Below are 17,202 nucleotides of genomic sequence, written 5' to 3'. Positions count from 1 at the left end.
AGGGGTAGCCTGTGTCCTTGGCATACACTGGGCTGGAAGTCACAACTTCTTCCTCTATTCGCTTCACCGAACTCTGAAGGATAAAGTCGGTACTTTGAGATGGGAGTTGCCCAAGCTCGGGGCTCTCAGAATGTGTCCTTCTCCAGCTTAGTTGAGGGCATGTGACTGACGTGTCACTTTAGGGGACGAGAGCTGTGCAGACTGAAGCAGGTGGCTCAGTGGCTGGGGTGTGAGTGACCGCAAGGCTCTGTCTCTGAACGGTCCTGTTTCTTAAAGAGAACAGGTCAGTAGGGACAAAGCCCGGTCAGGTCCCTAGGGCTCCTTTGGCAGCTCAAGTAAACAGAGGCCTGGCATCAGAGGCCCGATCCAGCCCTGGCCCAACGGCCTGCAAGCTGCGTGCTGTCAGGCCAGTCACCGAGAGCCCCAGTCCCTTTTTCTCATCTGAAACACAGAGCTAATTCATTACACCATCCCTGCCCACTGCTCGCGCTTGTTACGCATAGCAAAATCCAGAGGGTCTCTGGATGTGAAAGCTCTTTGAGATTGAAGGCACTTTGGAAATGTGTTGGTTGTTTGGTTTATACAAACTCATGGAAGCAGTTACGTAAGCAAGTTCACTTTGTGGTAATTCCTTGAGCTGGACATTTACGTTATGCTTCAGAATTATACTTTACAAGTATAGTAAAATGTAAAAATGGACAAAGGAAGAACCTCTCTCCTTCCAGCCCTCTCCCAGGCAGTATGGCTTCCAATCTCAACCTCTGTACTGACTGGCTGGGACCTTGGGCAGGTCGCTTACATCTCTGCCTCAGTTTCCTCATCTGTGAAATGGGGGTACTACCAGGACTCACCTCATGGGACCCTTGTGAGAATTAACTGAAAGGAGGCATGTAAAGCGCTTACCACAGTGCTCAGCACCTCGTGAGCACCCGTTCAGTGTTCGCTGCCGTGGAATACTAGCCTGACCCCTTCTTTTATCCTGAGGGAGGAGGCAGCATTGCTGAGAGGCGAGAGAGATGGTGAGCCCGGACAGCGGCTCCCGCCCACATCCCAGGCAGGCAGACGAGGCGGGGTCTCGGGCTGTGCAGGTGGAGGTGATGGGTGGGTGCGGGGTTGGGGGGGCAGCCTAGCACGTGGTGTCCTCCCCACTAGACCCGGAGGGCGTCTGGCCCTGTGCTGCACCCATTGCGGTCTCCCAGCTCAGCTACACCTGCACCTACCTAGTGCTGGCCTGTGAGGATGGCGTGCTCACGCTGTGGGACCTGGCCGAAGGTGAGCCCCCCACCTCTGCCAAACACCTGGATGGGTCTCTGGGTAATGAGAGTCCGGGAACTCTGGAATTCCTATAGGCTCTGGGCCTTCTGTTAGTTACTCTGTGTTCTTAAGTCAACTTGGGGAGCTGGTCCTGCCTTCTCCTCCTCCGCTCATTCGCTGGGCATTTATTGAACTTAACATGTGCTGATAATTCCCATTCCCTGTGGATTTATTGAGTGCTTGCTCGGTACCCGGCACCGGACCAGGGCCTGGAAGTCTGTCCATTACCTCATTATCACACTCTGGTGAGGAAGTGTCTTCCAGCCCAGGATGTGGGATCATGGCAGCCTCAGCCCTCCTCCCTCCTATCCCTCAAGCTCTCAAAATAAGCAAGTCTGCGTTCCTGCTATTCTACCCCCACCCTTGTCAGTGAGAACCTCACTGGTGTGGAAGCTAAGAGACCTCTAAGGTGGCCAGTGCAAGACCAGCAGCTATTCTGGGTGGGTGGCACCTTGCTAGAGGCCCAGGGCCCCAGGGTCTTGGGTCCAGCTCTGCAGGTGGAGAAAATCAGTGGGGTCTAGTTGCCCTAAATTGATCAGGATCTAAAGGAGTGTCTCCATTTATTTATTTATTTGAGGGGGGGGAGGGGAGGTACAGAGGGAGATGGAGAGAGAGAACCTCAAACAGACTCCCCACCGAGCACAGAGCCCAACACGTGGCTCTATCCCACCACCTATGAGATCATGACCTGAGCCGAAACCAAGAGTCGGACACTTAACTGACTGAGCCACCCAGGTGCCCCTATTTCCATCTGAAGAATTCCATGGTTGTTTCCGATAGCAGGCACTCTGCCCACATGGTGGAAAGATAAACATGGCTATGGGCCCTCTTGAACTTGAGTTACTGCACCCACAGCGTTCTTACAATAGCTAAAGACACGTCAAGAGCAGAAGAATGATCCTAATTGCACATTCACTTGCCCAGTAGCTTGCTTTCATTTTTCTGGATATTGATACATTCTGGATATTGCTTGGCTACAGACACACCTCCCTCTTCTTCTCTGAGACCACCCCACCCCTCGCCCCCTCTGATGCACCTTGACCTGCCACGGTCAGCTGTGGTTCAGGACCTGGCTGGGTGTAGCTTCCTTTCTTTGGTCCCAGTGCTGACTCTGCCCCCCTCCACGGGGCTGGTCCTCCCTGTCCCCCGCACCTCTCCATACTCAGAAGGGGGGCTCTTCTCTCCCACTGGGCATTGGGGTTTCTGGTTTCACTCTCAGAGGGTTCTCATTGCTGGATCTTGCCTTCACATCCCTCATATACCTGCTGGTCACAGACCCTGCGCCCATGGCTGCATCATCCTCTACCTACTTTTCTGACCTGCTTTTGTGATTGTTTCTCCAGGTTTCCCTCTTGGGGTCATCGCTCTTCCCAAGGGATGTTCCTGCCAGAGCATTCACTTCCTGAAGTACTTCTTAGTCCACAAAGGACAGAACATGTACCCTGAGAGTCCCTTGAAATCCCATATGAAATGTGTGGTGCTGTGCACAGATTCTTCTCTCTATCTGGTGACAGCCAAGAGGACCCAAGGACCCACCATCAGCGTGCTTGTTGAGAGGTTGGTGGCTTGAGCGCAGGACAGGGTAAATGATCTGCCAACCAGACGACTAATAGGAAACTGACCACCTCCCCAGCAGGAGTCCACTTGCTCTGTAGCCGCCACCCTCCCTGTGAGCTTCTCAAGGTCCCCACTGTCTTTTATACGTGGATAGATATGTAAAACCTGTCTCGCAAAATTGTATGACAGCGCAAATGACACCTTTCATGTCCCACATGACCAAGAAGAGGATCATTTCTGCCAAAATAGCCTTTTATCCATTTCCTCAAGGGTCTCTTTCTTTTTTAAATTGTGAAATACTTTATGCATGCAAATGATCTATAGAATATGTATGTGTGTGTATTTAGGGTGTATCTATATATATACACCATATATGTATACACGTAGATGTATAGTCTATATACACTACAGGTTGTGTGTGTGTGTGTGTGTGTGTGTGTGTGTGTGTGTGTGTGTGTCTAGAGAGAGAGAGAAACTCCCCTGTACAAGCTTAAGCAATGAATCATCTCCAGGGGCACCTGGGTGGCTCAGTCGGTTAAGCGTCTGTCTGCCTTCGGCTCAGGTCATGATCCTGGGGTCCTGGGATCGAGCCCCGTGTAAGGCTCCCTGCTCAGCGGGGAGTCTGCTTCTCCCTCTCCCCTCTGCTCATGCTCTCTCTCACTATGTCTCTCTAATAAATAAATAAAATCTTTTAAAAAAATAGATCATCTCCAGGTCAGCTAAGGCTGAAAACAGTCACTGTTTAGCCCAGGACCCCCTGATCCTGTAGGTCAGCAATTTGGGCGAGGCTCAGATGGGCGGCTCCTCCACTGGTCTTGCTTAGGCTCTCATGTGTGCCTCAGGCAGCAGGCAGTTCGGCCAGGGGCTGGACGGTCCTAGGTGGCCTCAGTCACATAGCTGGCCGTTGGCCAGGACACTTGTTTCTCATCCTTGTGGCGACTCCTGCGGGCTGTCTCAGCCTCCATCACCTGGAAGCCTAAGGGGTCCCCTCAGCAAGCAATGCACAAATGCTTTCCAGGTCTCTGCTCCTGGCACACTGGACAGAGCATGTCATGTGGACACCTGCAGTCAAGCAGTGGGAAAACTGACTCCACCTTTTCTTTTCTAAGACATTTTATTTTTTTTTAAGATTTATTTATTTATATTGAGAGAGTGCGTGTGCGCAAGGAGGGGGCGGGACAGAGGGAATCTTTCAAGCAGACTCCCTACTGAGCAAGGAGCCGGAAGCAGCGGGGCTCAATCCCACAACCCGAGAGCCCGTGACCTGAGCGGAAACCAAGAGTCAGATGCTCAACTGACTGAGCCACCCAGGCGCCCCTTGACCCCACCTTTTGATAGGAGTTGCTGCCAAATATTAAGGCCAGTTTCTTTTTCAATCTCTAATATCCGTTTCCAAAATTCATCATTCCTTCACTTTCCTGTAAGAGTTAACCACTTGTATCTCCAAGTCACCTATCGTTTAGCTGTGCATATCTGGGGAATTTGTAAATGGAATCATGTCCTATGTATTCTCCAGCTTGTTTCTCAGCGCTTTTTCTTCTATACCTTGCGGCCTTGTTCATGGGAGTCGCACATGTTGGGGAACGCGGCTCGGTTATTCTCCCACCGGCACTGCGGCCCGTCATATAATAGACCACAACGAGGCATGCTCCTACCAGTGGACAATCACATTGTCCCCAGTATTTGCTACTCTGAACAGTCTCTGACATGTCTCCTGGTGCTTATATACAAGAGTGTGTCTGGGATGTATGCCCAGCAGAGGCTAGCACAGCCTGAGCACTTCCAGTATGAATGTCTGTGTGTCTTGTTTCCTGCAGGCCTATAAAGCACCTGGATGAGGCCATCTGTGCAGTGGCCCCGGTCCTAGCCTTACCCGGCATGGTAGGTTCCTCATGCCCCTCTCTCCCCTTCAGTAAATGTGGTCATTTGTCCTTCAAAAACTATGTGTTGAAGGCCTGTCAAGCGCTAGGCACTAGATTAGCTCTGGGCTACGTGGGGATGAAGGGGCAAGTCGCTGCCCTGCTGGGGTGCACAGTTCAGCTGGGAAGACAGACAAATCGCCAAGCAGCTGCCATGGGAGACAAGAGAGGCCATGAGGCATGATGCACTGGATGCCAGGAGCAGAGAGAGGGTTGCCCACAGCCTACGGAAGTTGGCAGGGGTGGGCGGCTGCTTTGGGGGGCCGTGACAGGAGGGGGTAGAGAGGACAAGGACAGGCGCCGGATGTTTGAGTGTGGGGGAGGGGAAACGGTGTGGCAGGTGGAAGACGATGGCATTGGAGTACATCTAGCATGCTCATCTTCAAGGAGGAAGGAGCCCAGGCAGGAGGGAGGTCTGCCTCCGATCTCAGTCCAGGAGGGGCCGTTGGATTGAGCAGGGGCCCCCGAGGACAGGAGGAAAGGGTTTGTGCACAGAGGCAGCACTGAAACCATGTGCAGGGCCAGCTCCCCAGCAGGGGGGATGCTGGTGAACTAGAAGAGAAGCCAGGGTAGAAGGGGAAGCACCACAGAGGATCAGACCCAGCACCTGGAGGAGGGCCTGTTGCTGCTGGGGCCCCCAGGGTAGTAAACACACACTTCTCTGCTCCCTGAGCAGCTCTGGGGGCCTGAAAGCAAACCAGTTCTATTGCCGGTTGTTATGGCCAGCTGCTTCTCTCATTCCAAACGGAGGTGACAGAGAAGTCCCCATCACCATCTCTTTCCTTCCCAGTTGCTGATCTTCAGCAAGAATGGCTCTGTACAGCTCATGGATGTGGCCAAGCCTCAGATCATCTGTGCCTTTGCTCTACCCAGAACCTACCATCTGGCGGTCCCCTGGAAGCCCTTGTTTGCCGTGTCTGTTCAACACCCGTGTTTCCTGCTCCGAGGTAGAGGAGGGGGACCCCGTGGCCTGCTGACCATTTCCCTGACACTCTCTGTCCCCTCCCAAAGCACAGGGTGATGCCGCCCGATCTCTTCCCTGCTCTTCAACCCCACACCACAAGCCAAAAGGACACAGCTGTTCAGTCCTCACTAGGCACTTAGTTAAAGCGCTAGGCAAGGTCTTCTCTCTGGAATCCTGCTGCTCCAGATCAAGTGAGCCCCCCACAGCTCAGTCCCAGTGACCCAGTCTTTACAAACAGAGAGCAGCCCCCCTGCGCCCGCCCAGCCCACAGAGAAGGTCATCCCTCCACAGCACGCGGCTCTCTCGTTTCAGGAGACCACCCAGACGAAATTGAATCCGACGACACCAAGAACATCCAGAATTCTGTTTTCTATTTTAATCTCGAGGCCTACCCACTCCTGGAAAACATCTCAAGAAATCACACCATTCCTGAAACTGACATGACAGAGAACATGGCCTTTGCCCAGGTGTTGCCCTTGGAGAAAAGATGTGAGAGTTTCCTCCAGAAGAGGTAGAGTCCTGGGTCTGCTTCCCATCCCTGCAGCTGGGGTTGTCTCTGGGTGGGGGACTAGTGGCGTGTGTTTGATGGTAAGATCCGTCCAGCATTTAGGTTCCCCCTTCAGCGGGGGACCCCACCCTGTCATAGCCCGGGAGCCCGTTCCCGTTCAGCTTGGTGATTCAGCAGTGGATTCAGGCTGGTAAGGAGGGGCTGCCGCTGGCTGTTTTCTCCTTGTCAAGACTGTGTTTGCTTTCTGCTTTCTCAATTCTTTGGTTTTTTTAAAAATCATATTTGGATTATCAAAGACAGGGGCTGGCCAACAAGGGGCTGTGCCCGTTTCTCGGAATAAGGTGTTACTGGAACAGTCAGGCCCGTTTGTTAGGTTTACGGATGGCTGCTTGTGCTGCTGAGCACCGCCCACAGACACCAGATGACCCGTAAGGCCCGCCTCACTGACCTGGGCCAGTTATAGAAACTTTGCCAGCCCCTGGTCCAAGCCCCCTCTGCTTTATCCATCATCTGGACAAACGGTTAGGTCCTGCGTCTCTCCCCTTTCCACTGATCCAGTCCGGCCGGGACTCTGTCCGAAGCCCTTTCTGCTGTAGAAGCATCGTGAGCTGTACTCTGTCTGCTCTGGAGAAGCAGGTGCCTCTTCTAATCTATCTGCCACAAATTTCTGGCGTCTTGCAAATTCTTATTGATGATTTGTGTCGTGATTGGACCATACACTTTAGGCGGGACGGGGTCATGAGTGGAGCCCTGGATTCTCGCCACGACAGAGCGGGGGACTCTGGTGGCCCCTTCCCTTCCAGGACCTTCTGTAGTGTCCGCTCTGGGACTCTCTGATCTCTCCTGGCCATGTAACAACCCTTTATGACCACTCCCGCTTTTGCTATTTACTCTTGCCTCCAGAGGAATGAAGTGGAATGGCCAGGATTCTCAGGTCTGAAATCCGACGCCACCACTTACAAACCCTGAGACCTTGTTGAGTCCCTTAACCTCCAAGAGCCTCAGTTTGCTCGTTAATTCAAAAAAGCTTAGTCCAACACCCACGGTGCACCACGCTGTGCTGTGGACTCGTCGACGATGCCCGGCCCTCACATTTTGTAGGTATTCGAGCGATAATACGTGTTAAGTGCTGGGCACAGGTAGGTCCAAGAATGATGCTGGGTTAATCCCAGTTCGTGCCCGGGAAACTCTAAACACCACCGCCAGGTGGCGCCACGGCCCCCATGACAGCATTTACCTGCCGCACTCAGTTCCTTCCTGGGCTTGGTGGGCTGCCTGGTGGCTTTCAGCATCCCTGGGAGGGAAGCAGGGCCATTCCTCAGGAGAGGGGGATGGTCTGTGGGTCTTGGGGGAGGACAGCAAAGAAGGGGTCAGTGGACATTTCCCCTGGTTGAAGATTTACCAAGAGTGTTTGGCTGCTCCTCCCACGGAGGGTTCTTATTTTAACCCTTGATGGCTTGACTCGTTCTGAGGACATGCGGCTGAAGAATTTAAGGGTGAAGCATCATGAAGTCTACAACTTACTTTCAAGCAGGCCAGGAAAACGTTTAGAGAGAGAAAGAGAAAATATGAAGTGAAACCCAGGAAAATATTCATAGAAAGAGACAGACAAAATGTTCACTGGTGGTGAATTATAGGTGTAGGTTCATTGTACTACTTGCAACTTTTCTGTAGGTTTGAAATCTTTCTAAATAAAAGATGGGGAGAGGTTATAAAATATTACAGTATAATCCTGATTTTGAGTAAAAAAGACTGGAAGTGTGTATACCCATAATAATGGTAGTTGTATTTGGGTGATGATGTATGTGTGATTTTTTTTCTTTGTGTTTTCCCTACTTGCAGCTTTTCTACAAAAATAATATGTTATTTTGGAAAATTTAAAATAATGGTTTAAAAAAAAGTCAAGAGTATGAGTTTAGGTCATGGCTGTAGTGTGACTGTTCTCCTCGGGGGATGTCCTGGCATGGAGCTTTCTAGAGCTCTTTCTTTTTTAAATTTTTAAAATCAGTTTCATATGTAGAAATTAGTGATTCATCAGTTGCATATAATACCCAGTGCTCATTACATGAAGTGCCCTCCTTAATGCCCATCACCCAGTTACCCCATCCCCCCACCTCCCCTCCAGCAACCCTCAGTTTGTTTCCTAGAGTTTGTCTCTTATGGTTTGCTTCGCTCTCAATTTTCAGCTTATTTTATTTTTCCTTCCCTTCCCCTATGTTCATCTGTTTTGTTTCTTAAATTCTACATGAGTGAAATCATATAGTATTTGTCTTTCTCTGACTTATTTTGCGTAGCATAATACCCTCTCGTTCCATCCACGTCGTTGCAAGTGGCAAGGTTTTATTCTTTTTGATGGCTGAGTAATGTCTGGAGCTCTTTCTTGATGAGACCCAGAGAACTCCTTGTTTAAGGAGCTTGTTTCCATTTCTGCCTTTCAGTCTGACCCCCTCTTTTACTGGCCTAGAAAGGGTGACCCTTCCCACTTGACCCAGAAGCCAACTGGCTGCCCCATTTGGGGGAATGGGCCCCGCCTGCCCCACATTTCCAGTACTGGGAGGCTCACCTCCTGCCTGACGGCAGAGGGTCGGGCCAACTCAGGCTGCCTTAGTCCCTGATTGACAAGGCCCACCCTCAAACAAGGTATAAGTGGAGATTAGTACTCAGACACCCGCAGAAGGAACCCTACATAGCCCCTGAAATTTGCTTCAAGAGGAACTTAGTACTGTAACTGAGTAGTTCCCTTGTAAAAAAGTTATTCATTATTTCTGATAGAAGTTATTATATATGCACTTACAGAAATTTGGAAAACAGGACAATGCAAAAAAAAAAAAATTTAAATAACCCACAATCCACACAAAAACCCTAGCACTGCTCTTCCTCCTATGTTAGTGCATTTCCTTCAGGTTTTCCCTTTGGCGTTTTTACTAAGTTGAGATCCTGTTTCATGTTCAGTTTTTAAGTCTGGCTTTGTGTCACTCCAGAATATAATTATTTTTTTTAAGAAAAAACTCCTTATAAATATGGTTTTTAACGCCTATGTAATGTCCATGGAAAGATGTGTCTACCATATATTTCTCCACTCCCCTGTGGTCGGGCCTGCTCTCATAAGGATGAGGTTCTTCTGCCCTGACCTCCTCCAGTCTGTGCTCCTGTGGGAATGGGACTTTTCTTTTCTTTTTTTTTTTTTTTAAGATTTTATTTATTTGAGAAAGAGAGAGAGAGACAGAGATAGTGACAGAGAGCACAAGCAGGAGGACAGGGAGAAGCAGGCTCCCGCTGAGCAGGGAGCCCAATGCGGGGCTCGATCCCAGGACCCCGGGATCATGACCTGAGCCAAAGGCAGACGCTTAACCAACTGATCCACCGAGGTGCCCCTGGAGTGGGACTTATCTACAGCCCCCTTTTTCAAATGTCTTTCCTTCCTGTCAACACAGCTTAGCTCTTAGGTCCCACACCCCAGCCTCTGCCTGGGAAGGCCCCATAGCCACTGGGAGGGGTGGAGAGAACTGCCTCCCGGGGAACCTTCTGCAGGGGAGAAGACTGGAGGGGCTGGCCAGGTGGGACATCAGGGACCAGGGGCTTGAGAGCTTGGGAACAGAAAAGCTCAGGGAAGTGCTCACTGGGTCCCGGGACTTAGCAGGAGCTGGGAGGGGTCACACTGTGTGGTTGTGGCCAGCCCAGATTGAAGGAACATTTACTTGGGCCTGATCTCAATAGAAAGCCCATTTTCTAAATTGGGTCCCAGCAATAAATTGGGAAACATTGATTTAAAGAAGCCTTTTCCTGTTCTACTTGCTCTGAGGTCTGGTACCTGGGGTTTTCCCAAAGAGTAGTCCCTGCCCCAACATTTTAGTTTGAAAATTTCCTTTCTTTCTTTCTTGCTTTCTTGCTTTCTTTCTTCCCTTTCGAAAGTGCACATAGGGTGGGGGGGGGGGGGAAGGCAGAGGGAGAAGGAGAGAGAATCTTAAACAGGCTCCATGCGGCTCGTTCTCATAACCATGAGATCGTGACCTGAGCCAAAATCAAGAATTGGAGTCAACCGACTGAGCCACTGAGGCGCCCCTTATTTTGAAAATTTTCAGACATACAGCAGCTTTGAGAAAAAAAAAGTCACTGAACATCCACATACCATCTTAGACTCTGTCATTAACATTTTCCTATTGTTGTTTCTCACACATACCCATATATGTCCCCCAAATTTTAATCTCATCTTTTTCTCCCCTTTTTATTCCTCATGTCTGAAACAGCTTCCATTGGCCCTAAAACTAGGTGAAATTTCAAGGCAATGGGTTTATGTGGCAATCGATTCAAAGTTTCAGACTTGCAATAATCTGTCCAAATTGTTTTCACAAAACCTGCACTTGGGACTTTTGTAAACAGCCAGTGCGAAAGGGAGCCTGCCTTTGGGGCTTTAAAAGGAGGCCAGTTAGCACCAAATATGTGCCCCCACCCCCCACCCCGCCACCCCTTCCCTGAGGCCTGGCTTCTGCTCTCCTCCAGCCCCGGTCTCCAGGCACCATTTCCTGGCTCCCTGCCCTGCTTTAGAGTCTGCCATCTCTGGCCGGGTCAAACTTGATCACAAGACAGAAATTTCTGGACACCAGGAAGCAGACAGAAACAGAGTGTCCCTTCCTCTCTATGTCTCTCTCCTCTCTGTCTCGCTTTCCCTTTATTCCCTGTGGAACACAGAGCCCAGCAAAACTGGGGGTTCTCCGCAGCCAGCTTTCTGTCAGAAGGTGGGCTTCTGGGGTGACGCAACAGACCGGGTCCACAGTCAAGGGAGCCAGGGGCTGGGCCGGCAGGAATTGAGAGCTCATTCCTATTTTCATTAGGAAGTGAAGGAGATTGAGCAGCTTTTTGTTACATATAATGTACGTTTCTCTCTCTCCTTCCTTGACTTGCCTTGGATCTTTTTCCCAAGCGTGAGTTCATTTTCTTTTGATTTTGAGAGTTCTGTGCCAGTGTGTTATGAATAATTTTTTCCTGGTTTGTCTTTAGGTAGGAGCAAATATGGCTGCTCATCTAGCCAAACAAGTTTTCGAGGGTCAGGTAGCTGGAGTTTTCCACCTTCTCCCTTAGGCTTCACTGAAGGGCGGGCATAAAGAGCCTCAAATTCAGGGTGCAAGCTGTGCAATAGGACCGGGACACAGACTGGGGGCCTCTGAGTGACGGGACAGGCCTCAGTGTCTTCGTGCATGAAGTAAGTGGCAGCCGTATCTCCGCATGGGACATTATGGCACACGCAGGAAAGGCGAGCCGTTACTTAGCATTAGATCATAGAGAAAGGCCGTCTCCACACCAACGGTGTATGTTGAAAATCACCCACGTCTTAACACATGACGGCTTTATTTTCAGGCTTCCTTTTAAAACTGGCCCTTGGGGCACCTGGGTGGCTCAGTCGTTAGGCGTCTGCCTTCGGCTCAGGTCATGGTCCCAGGGTCCTGGGATGGAGCCCCGCATCGGGCTCCCTGCTCCGCGGGAAGCCTGCTTCTCCCTCTCCCACTCCCCCTGCTTGTGTTCCTGTTCTCGCTGTCTCTCTCTCTGTCGAATAAATAAATAAAATCTTTAAAATAAATAAGTAAATAAATAAAACTGGCCCTCATGCCATCTATTCAGCTGCCTCTTGGACGGTCACGTTTTCCTTTTTTTAAGATTTAATTTTTAAGTAATCTCTACACCTAATGTGGGGCTCGAACTTACAACCCATCCACCAACTGAGCCATCCCTGTTGTTTTGACCTCCTGACCCAGAAATTTCACTTCCACTAATTTATCAGCGGCAGACATATTATGATAATTGACCTGTACTGAGCCCCTACTGTGTGCCGGGTGCTATTTTTTACTGTCATTACTGTCCCCACTGCACAGCGAGGAAGCTGAGGCTGACGGAGGGCAAATCGCCTGCCCAGGGTCACCAGCTTGTAAGCGAGGCACACACAGTCTGGGTTCAAAGCCTGAGTGTGTAACCCGCACACACTGCCACCTCCCTCCCCTTCGCTCCCGCACGCACGCACGCTCACTGCAGCCTGGAAGGCATTAACAAAAGATTGGCAGCCCCGAGGGTCCTCGATAGGGCAAGAGAAGGTGGCGGATCTGTGAGTGCCACCTAGAAGCAGTTTCTAGGATACTTTTCCAGTGCAAACACCAGGGTGTACAACAGTGTGTGGCAAAAAAAAAAAAAAAAAAAAGATTTTATGCCCGTCTATGCTTATACGTGTATAAACAATTTCCAAGGATTTACAAGGAGCTGTTAATTACGGTTGCCTTGGGAACGGAAAACCAGGATCTGCGGTGAGAGGGAGATTGCTTGTAATTGTATATCCACCTGGATTCTTTGATTTTTTTTTAAAGCAAAGTATAGATTACTTTTTGAAGTGAAAAAATGTTTTAGTGAGTCCACTGAGTACCAGCTACATCTCCGTGTGGACGTCCCTTGGCAAGCAGAGCCTCCAAACAAATCCAAAGCTGCAATCGCTGCCTTGCTCCCCAGAAGGAGCCCTCCTCCTGCCTGCCCTCGGCGTTTTGACACCCTCCGTGCACACAGGCAGAAGCCTGGCCCGCAGCCCGCACCCCTTCCCCAGAGCGAAGGCGTCCTCCGCGTGCTCCCAGCGGCCACCTCTGCCTGCAGAATGAGGGGGGACTCCTGGACTTCTCTGACTCTCCTCTACTGAAGTGCATTTACTTGGTTTTTTTTGTTTTGTTTTGTAATTAACCTCTTATTTTGTAAGAGACCCAACTCAAACGCCTTACCTCCCAGGAGCACTCCCGGGCAGGGTGGAACCTTCCTCCTTCCTCCATTTGACCTCGGTGGCATTTACATGCCTCCTATTACAAGCCTTCTTTCATTCCTGTCACCCTTAGGAAACCGGGGCAGGGCGGGGGGGGGGGGGGGGGGGGGGGGGGAACCGGGGCTGTCTTAGGCACTCTGGTCTTTCCCATACTTGCAGCGCCCGTGCCTGTCACTGGTGTAACCAAACCAACGTGAGTTCACTGGGAAACTACCCCAGGCGAGCTGTCGCACACATTGCAGCCAATGAGGAGATCACGGGGAATAACTTCCAAAGCCGGGACTCCCTGAGCAAGGGTGAATGGGTTCCTTTGATTGAGGGTTAGGATGAATATTAAACAGGGAAGCCTCGTCATGGTACGTAGAGGTGGGCATAGGGTCATGCATGTGCCTTAAGGAAACATGCCTGCACATAGGTTGTTATGTAAACAAGGCTTTTGCTCCTCCTCAGGTGGAGATTTTAGTATTATATTGAGGTAAAGGTAACTGTCGGTCCCTCCGTGGGTCACTCCATGGTCCATGTGCGCAGGCGTGAGCTGGGGGTTAAGTTCAAACCGGTCTGGGTGGCCTGGGCCTCCGGAAGTCTCTGGGTAGATGTCATTGCTTGAGGGGTAGTTTCGGGTTCAATCACAATTGCTGTGCCCCTTGGGTCTTTTGCCTGAGTTAAGAGATACGCTGGAAAGGGATCAAGCCCCACGTGGGACACCCTGCTCAACAGGGAGCCTGCTTCTCCTTCTCCTCCCTGCTTGTGCTCTGTCTCGCATCTCCCTCTCTCAAATGAATAAAATCTTAAAAAAAAAAAAAAGTAAATAAAACTACTTGTTTGGAAAGAAGGGCTTAAGGAAAAATGCGGGACAAAAGTCGGTGGGTACAAATAGGCGGCAGTCAAGGTCAGGGCTTGGGGTCCAGCTGGTGACACTAGTCGATGTTCAGGGAGTGTTTATTCACTGGACGTGTTGGCACTGTGATGTGGCTCGCGGTGGTCCACGCACACGGACCGCGAGCCCCCCAGCGCGCGGTGACTTCTGTCGGGGCGCGCCTCCTGGTTTAGGACGCCGGCCCTGTCGTCAGGCAGTAAAGGGGTTCCGAGGGCGGGCTGTGCACCCGGCTGAGTCCTGAGGACACAGACAGGCAGTGGATGTGCCGTTTGGAGACTTTCTTAGTTTAGCACAGGGCCGTCAGGGGCTGCCCGGGGACCTAGGAGCGGGAGGGGTGGGGGGCAGACGGCACCAGGCGGTTTCCTCTCATCCCCATCTGTGTGGCCCACAGGTTCCAGAAGCTGGAGAAGAAGGTGAAAGAGCAGGAGCACTGGACCCGCCTTCGCAGATATTCCTTGCTTCTCCAAAGAGAGAACTTCCGGAAGTGACTGGGCTGTTGCCCTGGGCTCTGTGAAAAGGCCGACCGCAGGCCCGCTTCAGCCCAGGGTGCCCCGACGGCAAGAGACGCGGTGACAAAGGGCTGCAGCTCAGTAGGCCCAGGGGCCTGCTGGACTGGCCGTCTGGGACCTCAGCAAGGCGGAGGTATGATCTGGGGAGCCTTCAACCTTAAGCCGCTTGTCAGAGCCCTCGGATGGGCAGATGTGTCACCCCAATAAACAGCGATACTGTTTCCAGACTCCAGAGTTGCTGTGGCGTGCAGCCCTGCCTTCCCACCCAGCCAGACCCTAGCAGCGCCCCGGCAGTGGTTTCAGGCAGAGTCCCGGGCCTTGTGAGGACCCCTCGCCTTCTAGGCCCAGGAGAGTCACTTTGCTCAAATGAGCAAGACCCCAGGCTACCCCAGCTACTCTGTGGCCCCCTTTCTCCCCACCCACTTCCTCTCCCTCTGTGTGCCGGCGCATGACCTTTCTGGAATCACTTCGGAGAGGCTGAGGCTCAGAGTGGCTGGGCACTGCCTGAGGTCACAGGGGCCTGAGAGGCGAGGTGGCAGGCAGGGACTGTACCACTGCTGGCCTGGAACCCTAGAGGAGGCCGGGGGGGGGGGTGGGGTGGAGGACAGGAGCGGGGCAGAGAGGTGCCTTTCTCTTCTGGAAACGGCCCTTCCAGGAGCCCAGGACGGAGGGCTGCCCCCCTCAGGGCCTCCGCCTGCCTCTCCGAGGACACCGTGTGGTGCGTCTGACAACTGCAGGTGGTTGACGCGTCCCCGTGTCCCCGGATCCCGGCAGGCGGGTGACAGGCAGCTCCCTTTGTGCCCCCATCCCTCTCCTCCCTGGGGTCACACACGCTCCTCATTGCCACGACACCTCCTTCACGGCGCTGGTACTGACCGCAGGACGTCCCTGGACGGAGAGGTCCCCCCCCCCCCAGGTACCCCGCCCCTGGGCCTCCCACGGGGCAAGCTAGAGCCGGGCAGCAACTGCGACTCTCACAACAACCCTGTCCCTCCAGACGGCACGCCCGGGGGCCACTCTCGTTTCCGGTGAGGGAGGCAAACTTAGGATGACGGCCGTGGCCTCACACACCACCCGAATGGGACAGGGGACGAACGTTTACGGGCCACTACTGTGATTGTGGGCTTGACCCGTGCGCCTCAAGTAACCTTGTGAAATGGAGAGGTCATCATTATCCACATGTCACAGAAGGGAAACTGAGGCTCCGGGTACACGGCCTGGAACAGCTCGTATCAAGTCCTAAAGGACTTTCTCACCAGCAGGTGTCAGAGACTCAACTCACATGAGCTTCCGGGTTGGCGCATGTAATGTAAAACTCCAGGCGGGGTGCTTGCCACGTGGCTGGCTCCAGGTGTGGGAGAACAGCAGCACTCTCTTTCCATCGCGCTTTTGGTTCCCTTTTTAAAAAGGGAGGCCCTCTGCTTGGCTGGCAGCATGCCCGGCAACAGCACCCACAGCCAGTGTCCCTTTCTGGACGGTTCCAGCAAAGTCCGAAGCCTGCTTCTCACGGGTCTGAGTGTGGTCACGTTCCTGAAGCACTCAGGGGTTGACCGTGCAGGCCTGTGACACGGGCCCATCCCTGGAGGGACATGGAGGTCACGCCCACCCAAACTAAGGAGGGGAGAGCCGTCTGAAGACAGGGAAATGCCAGGTCACATGGGAAGAAGGCAGGAGGGGTGCTGAGCTGGCCCTGTCCCCCCTCTCCAAAGTCATGTGCTGCCCACCCAGGCCACCTCGTTGCCTAGTGTGTGGGGGGAGGGGAGGTGGGGCATTCACAAGGAGCCTCATATGCCAGGTACACTGGAGGGGGGCGGGGAGGAGGGCAGAGGACCCAGGGCTGGGCAAAGTGCCGGGAAACGGGCAGAAGAGGTCTAAGCAGCGCTGAGCGGGGGACCCACGGCTCTAGCCCCACTCAGGGCTGGTGCGCCACCGGGGGCTGAGCGGGCGGTGCCAGTGGTCCCCAAAAGAGGTCCTTGCCCACTGGGTGACAGAACCCCTCAGAAGGACCGAGAACCTTAGGTCTCCTCGGGCTGCCTGGGTGGCTCAGTTAAATGTTCAACTCTTGATTTCAGCTCTGGTCCTGATCTCGGGGGGAGTCTGCTTGAGATTCTCCCCCTCACCCACCCTGTGGGCACACAAGTGTGCTCACTCTCTCTCTCTAAAAAAGAGAACCTTGGGTCTTCTCAGGGGACTGTTGGAAGTAGTGTGAGTCAGAGGAGTGCCCAAGGTGCCATAGTCAGGAGGCATCACGCTCAGCGTTGTGCAAACGCAGGGATGACATCTGGGGAGTGGGGTGGACAAGGTGGCTCCTGGCCTCGCCCTGGGATAAGCAGGGGCTTTGCAGTTCGGCCTAGCTGCCCTCCCCAGCCCTGTGCTACCCTGGTTCTCCAGATACAGGCTGTTTCAGAAGCCTGGTGCATCAGCGTGCCCCTCAGATGGCCCTCTTTATTTAGCAACACGTGGCCAGAGGGACATCTGGGCTCAGCCTCCTCCAGACGCACCACCCAGGCACACGAGGCCTGGCCCAGCCTCAGTCCTATCCCCTCCCATCCGCCGACAGACAACCGTGACCACTACCCTCTTCCTCCCCCCCGGGGTTCATATGGTGACCCATGTAGCATGTCCTTGAGTAAATGTCTTGGCTATAAAACCATCAGCTTAGCTGCCCCTCCTTAGGACGTGGCCCATCGGCATCAGCACCCACACAGTGCAGCCTTCTCAGCGGGAGCAACATCCCTGCTCAGCGAGCAGAAGCAGCTTCCCTGCT

The 17,202-nt window shown here is 52.7% G+C and overlaps 1 protein-coding gene across 5 annotated transcripts in view; it reads left to right on the top strand.

Annotated features, from left to right (window-relative positions):
- Positions 1–14,656, top strand: part of WDR93 (WD repeat domain 93) — a 43,401-nt gene extending 28,745 nt beyond the window's left edge. For 3 of the 5 annotated variants that reach the window (XM_078078881.1, XM_036069901.2, XM_078078879.1), the window contains 7 exons: positions 3–89; positions 1,153–1,272; positions 2,658–2,871; positions 4,689–4,752; positions 5,581–5,737; positions 6,067–6,265; positions 14,318–14,656. In XM_078078881.1, coding sequence (XP_077935007.1) covers positions 3–89; positions 1,153–1,272; positions 2,658–2,871; positions 4,689–4,752; positions 5,581–5,737; positions 6,067–6,265; positions 14,318–14,414 — 938 coding nt within the window. In that variant the 3' untranslated portion in view covers positions 14,415–14,656. The remainder of the gene's footprint in view (positions 1–2; positions 90–1,152; positions 1,273–2,657; positions 2,872–4,688; positions 4,753–5,580; positions 5,738–6,066; positions 6,266–14,317) is intronic. The other 2 variants (XM_078078880.1, XM_078078882.1) reach the window with 2 other exon arrangements.
- The last annotated feature ends 2,546 nt before the right edge of the window (positions 14,657–17,202 follow it).

This window comes from Halichoerus grypus, chromosome 8 (assembly GCF_964656455.1).
Source record: "Halichoerus grypus chromosome 8, mHalGry1.hap1.1, whole genome shotgun sequence".
In the NCBI taxonomy this organism is placed as follows: Eukaryota; Metazoa; Chordata; class Mammalia; order Carnivora; family Phocidae; genus Halichoerus; species Halichoerus grypus.
This window is presented reverse-complemented; position numbering and strand designations above follow the sequence as displayed.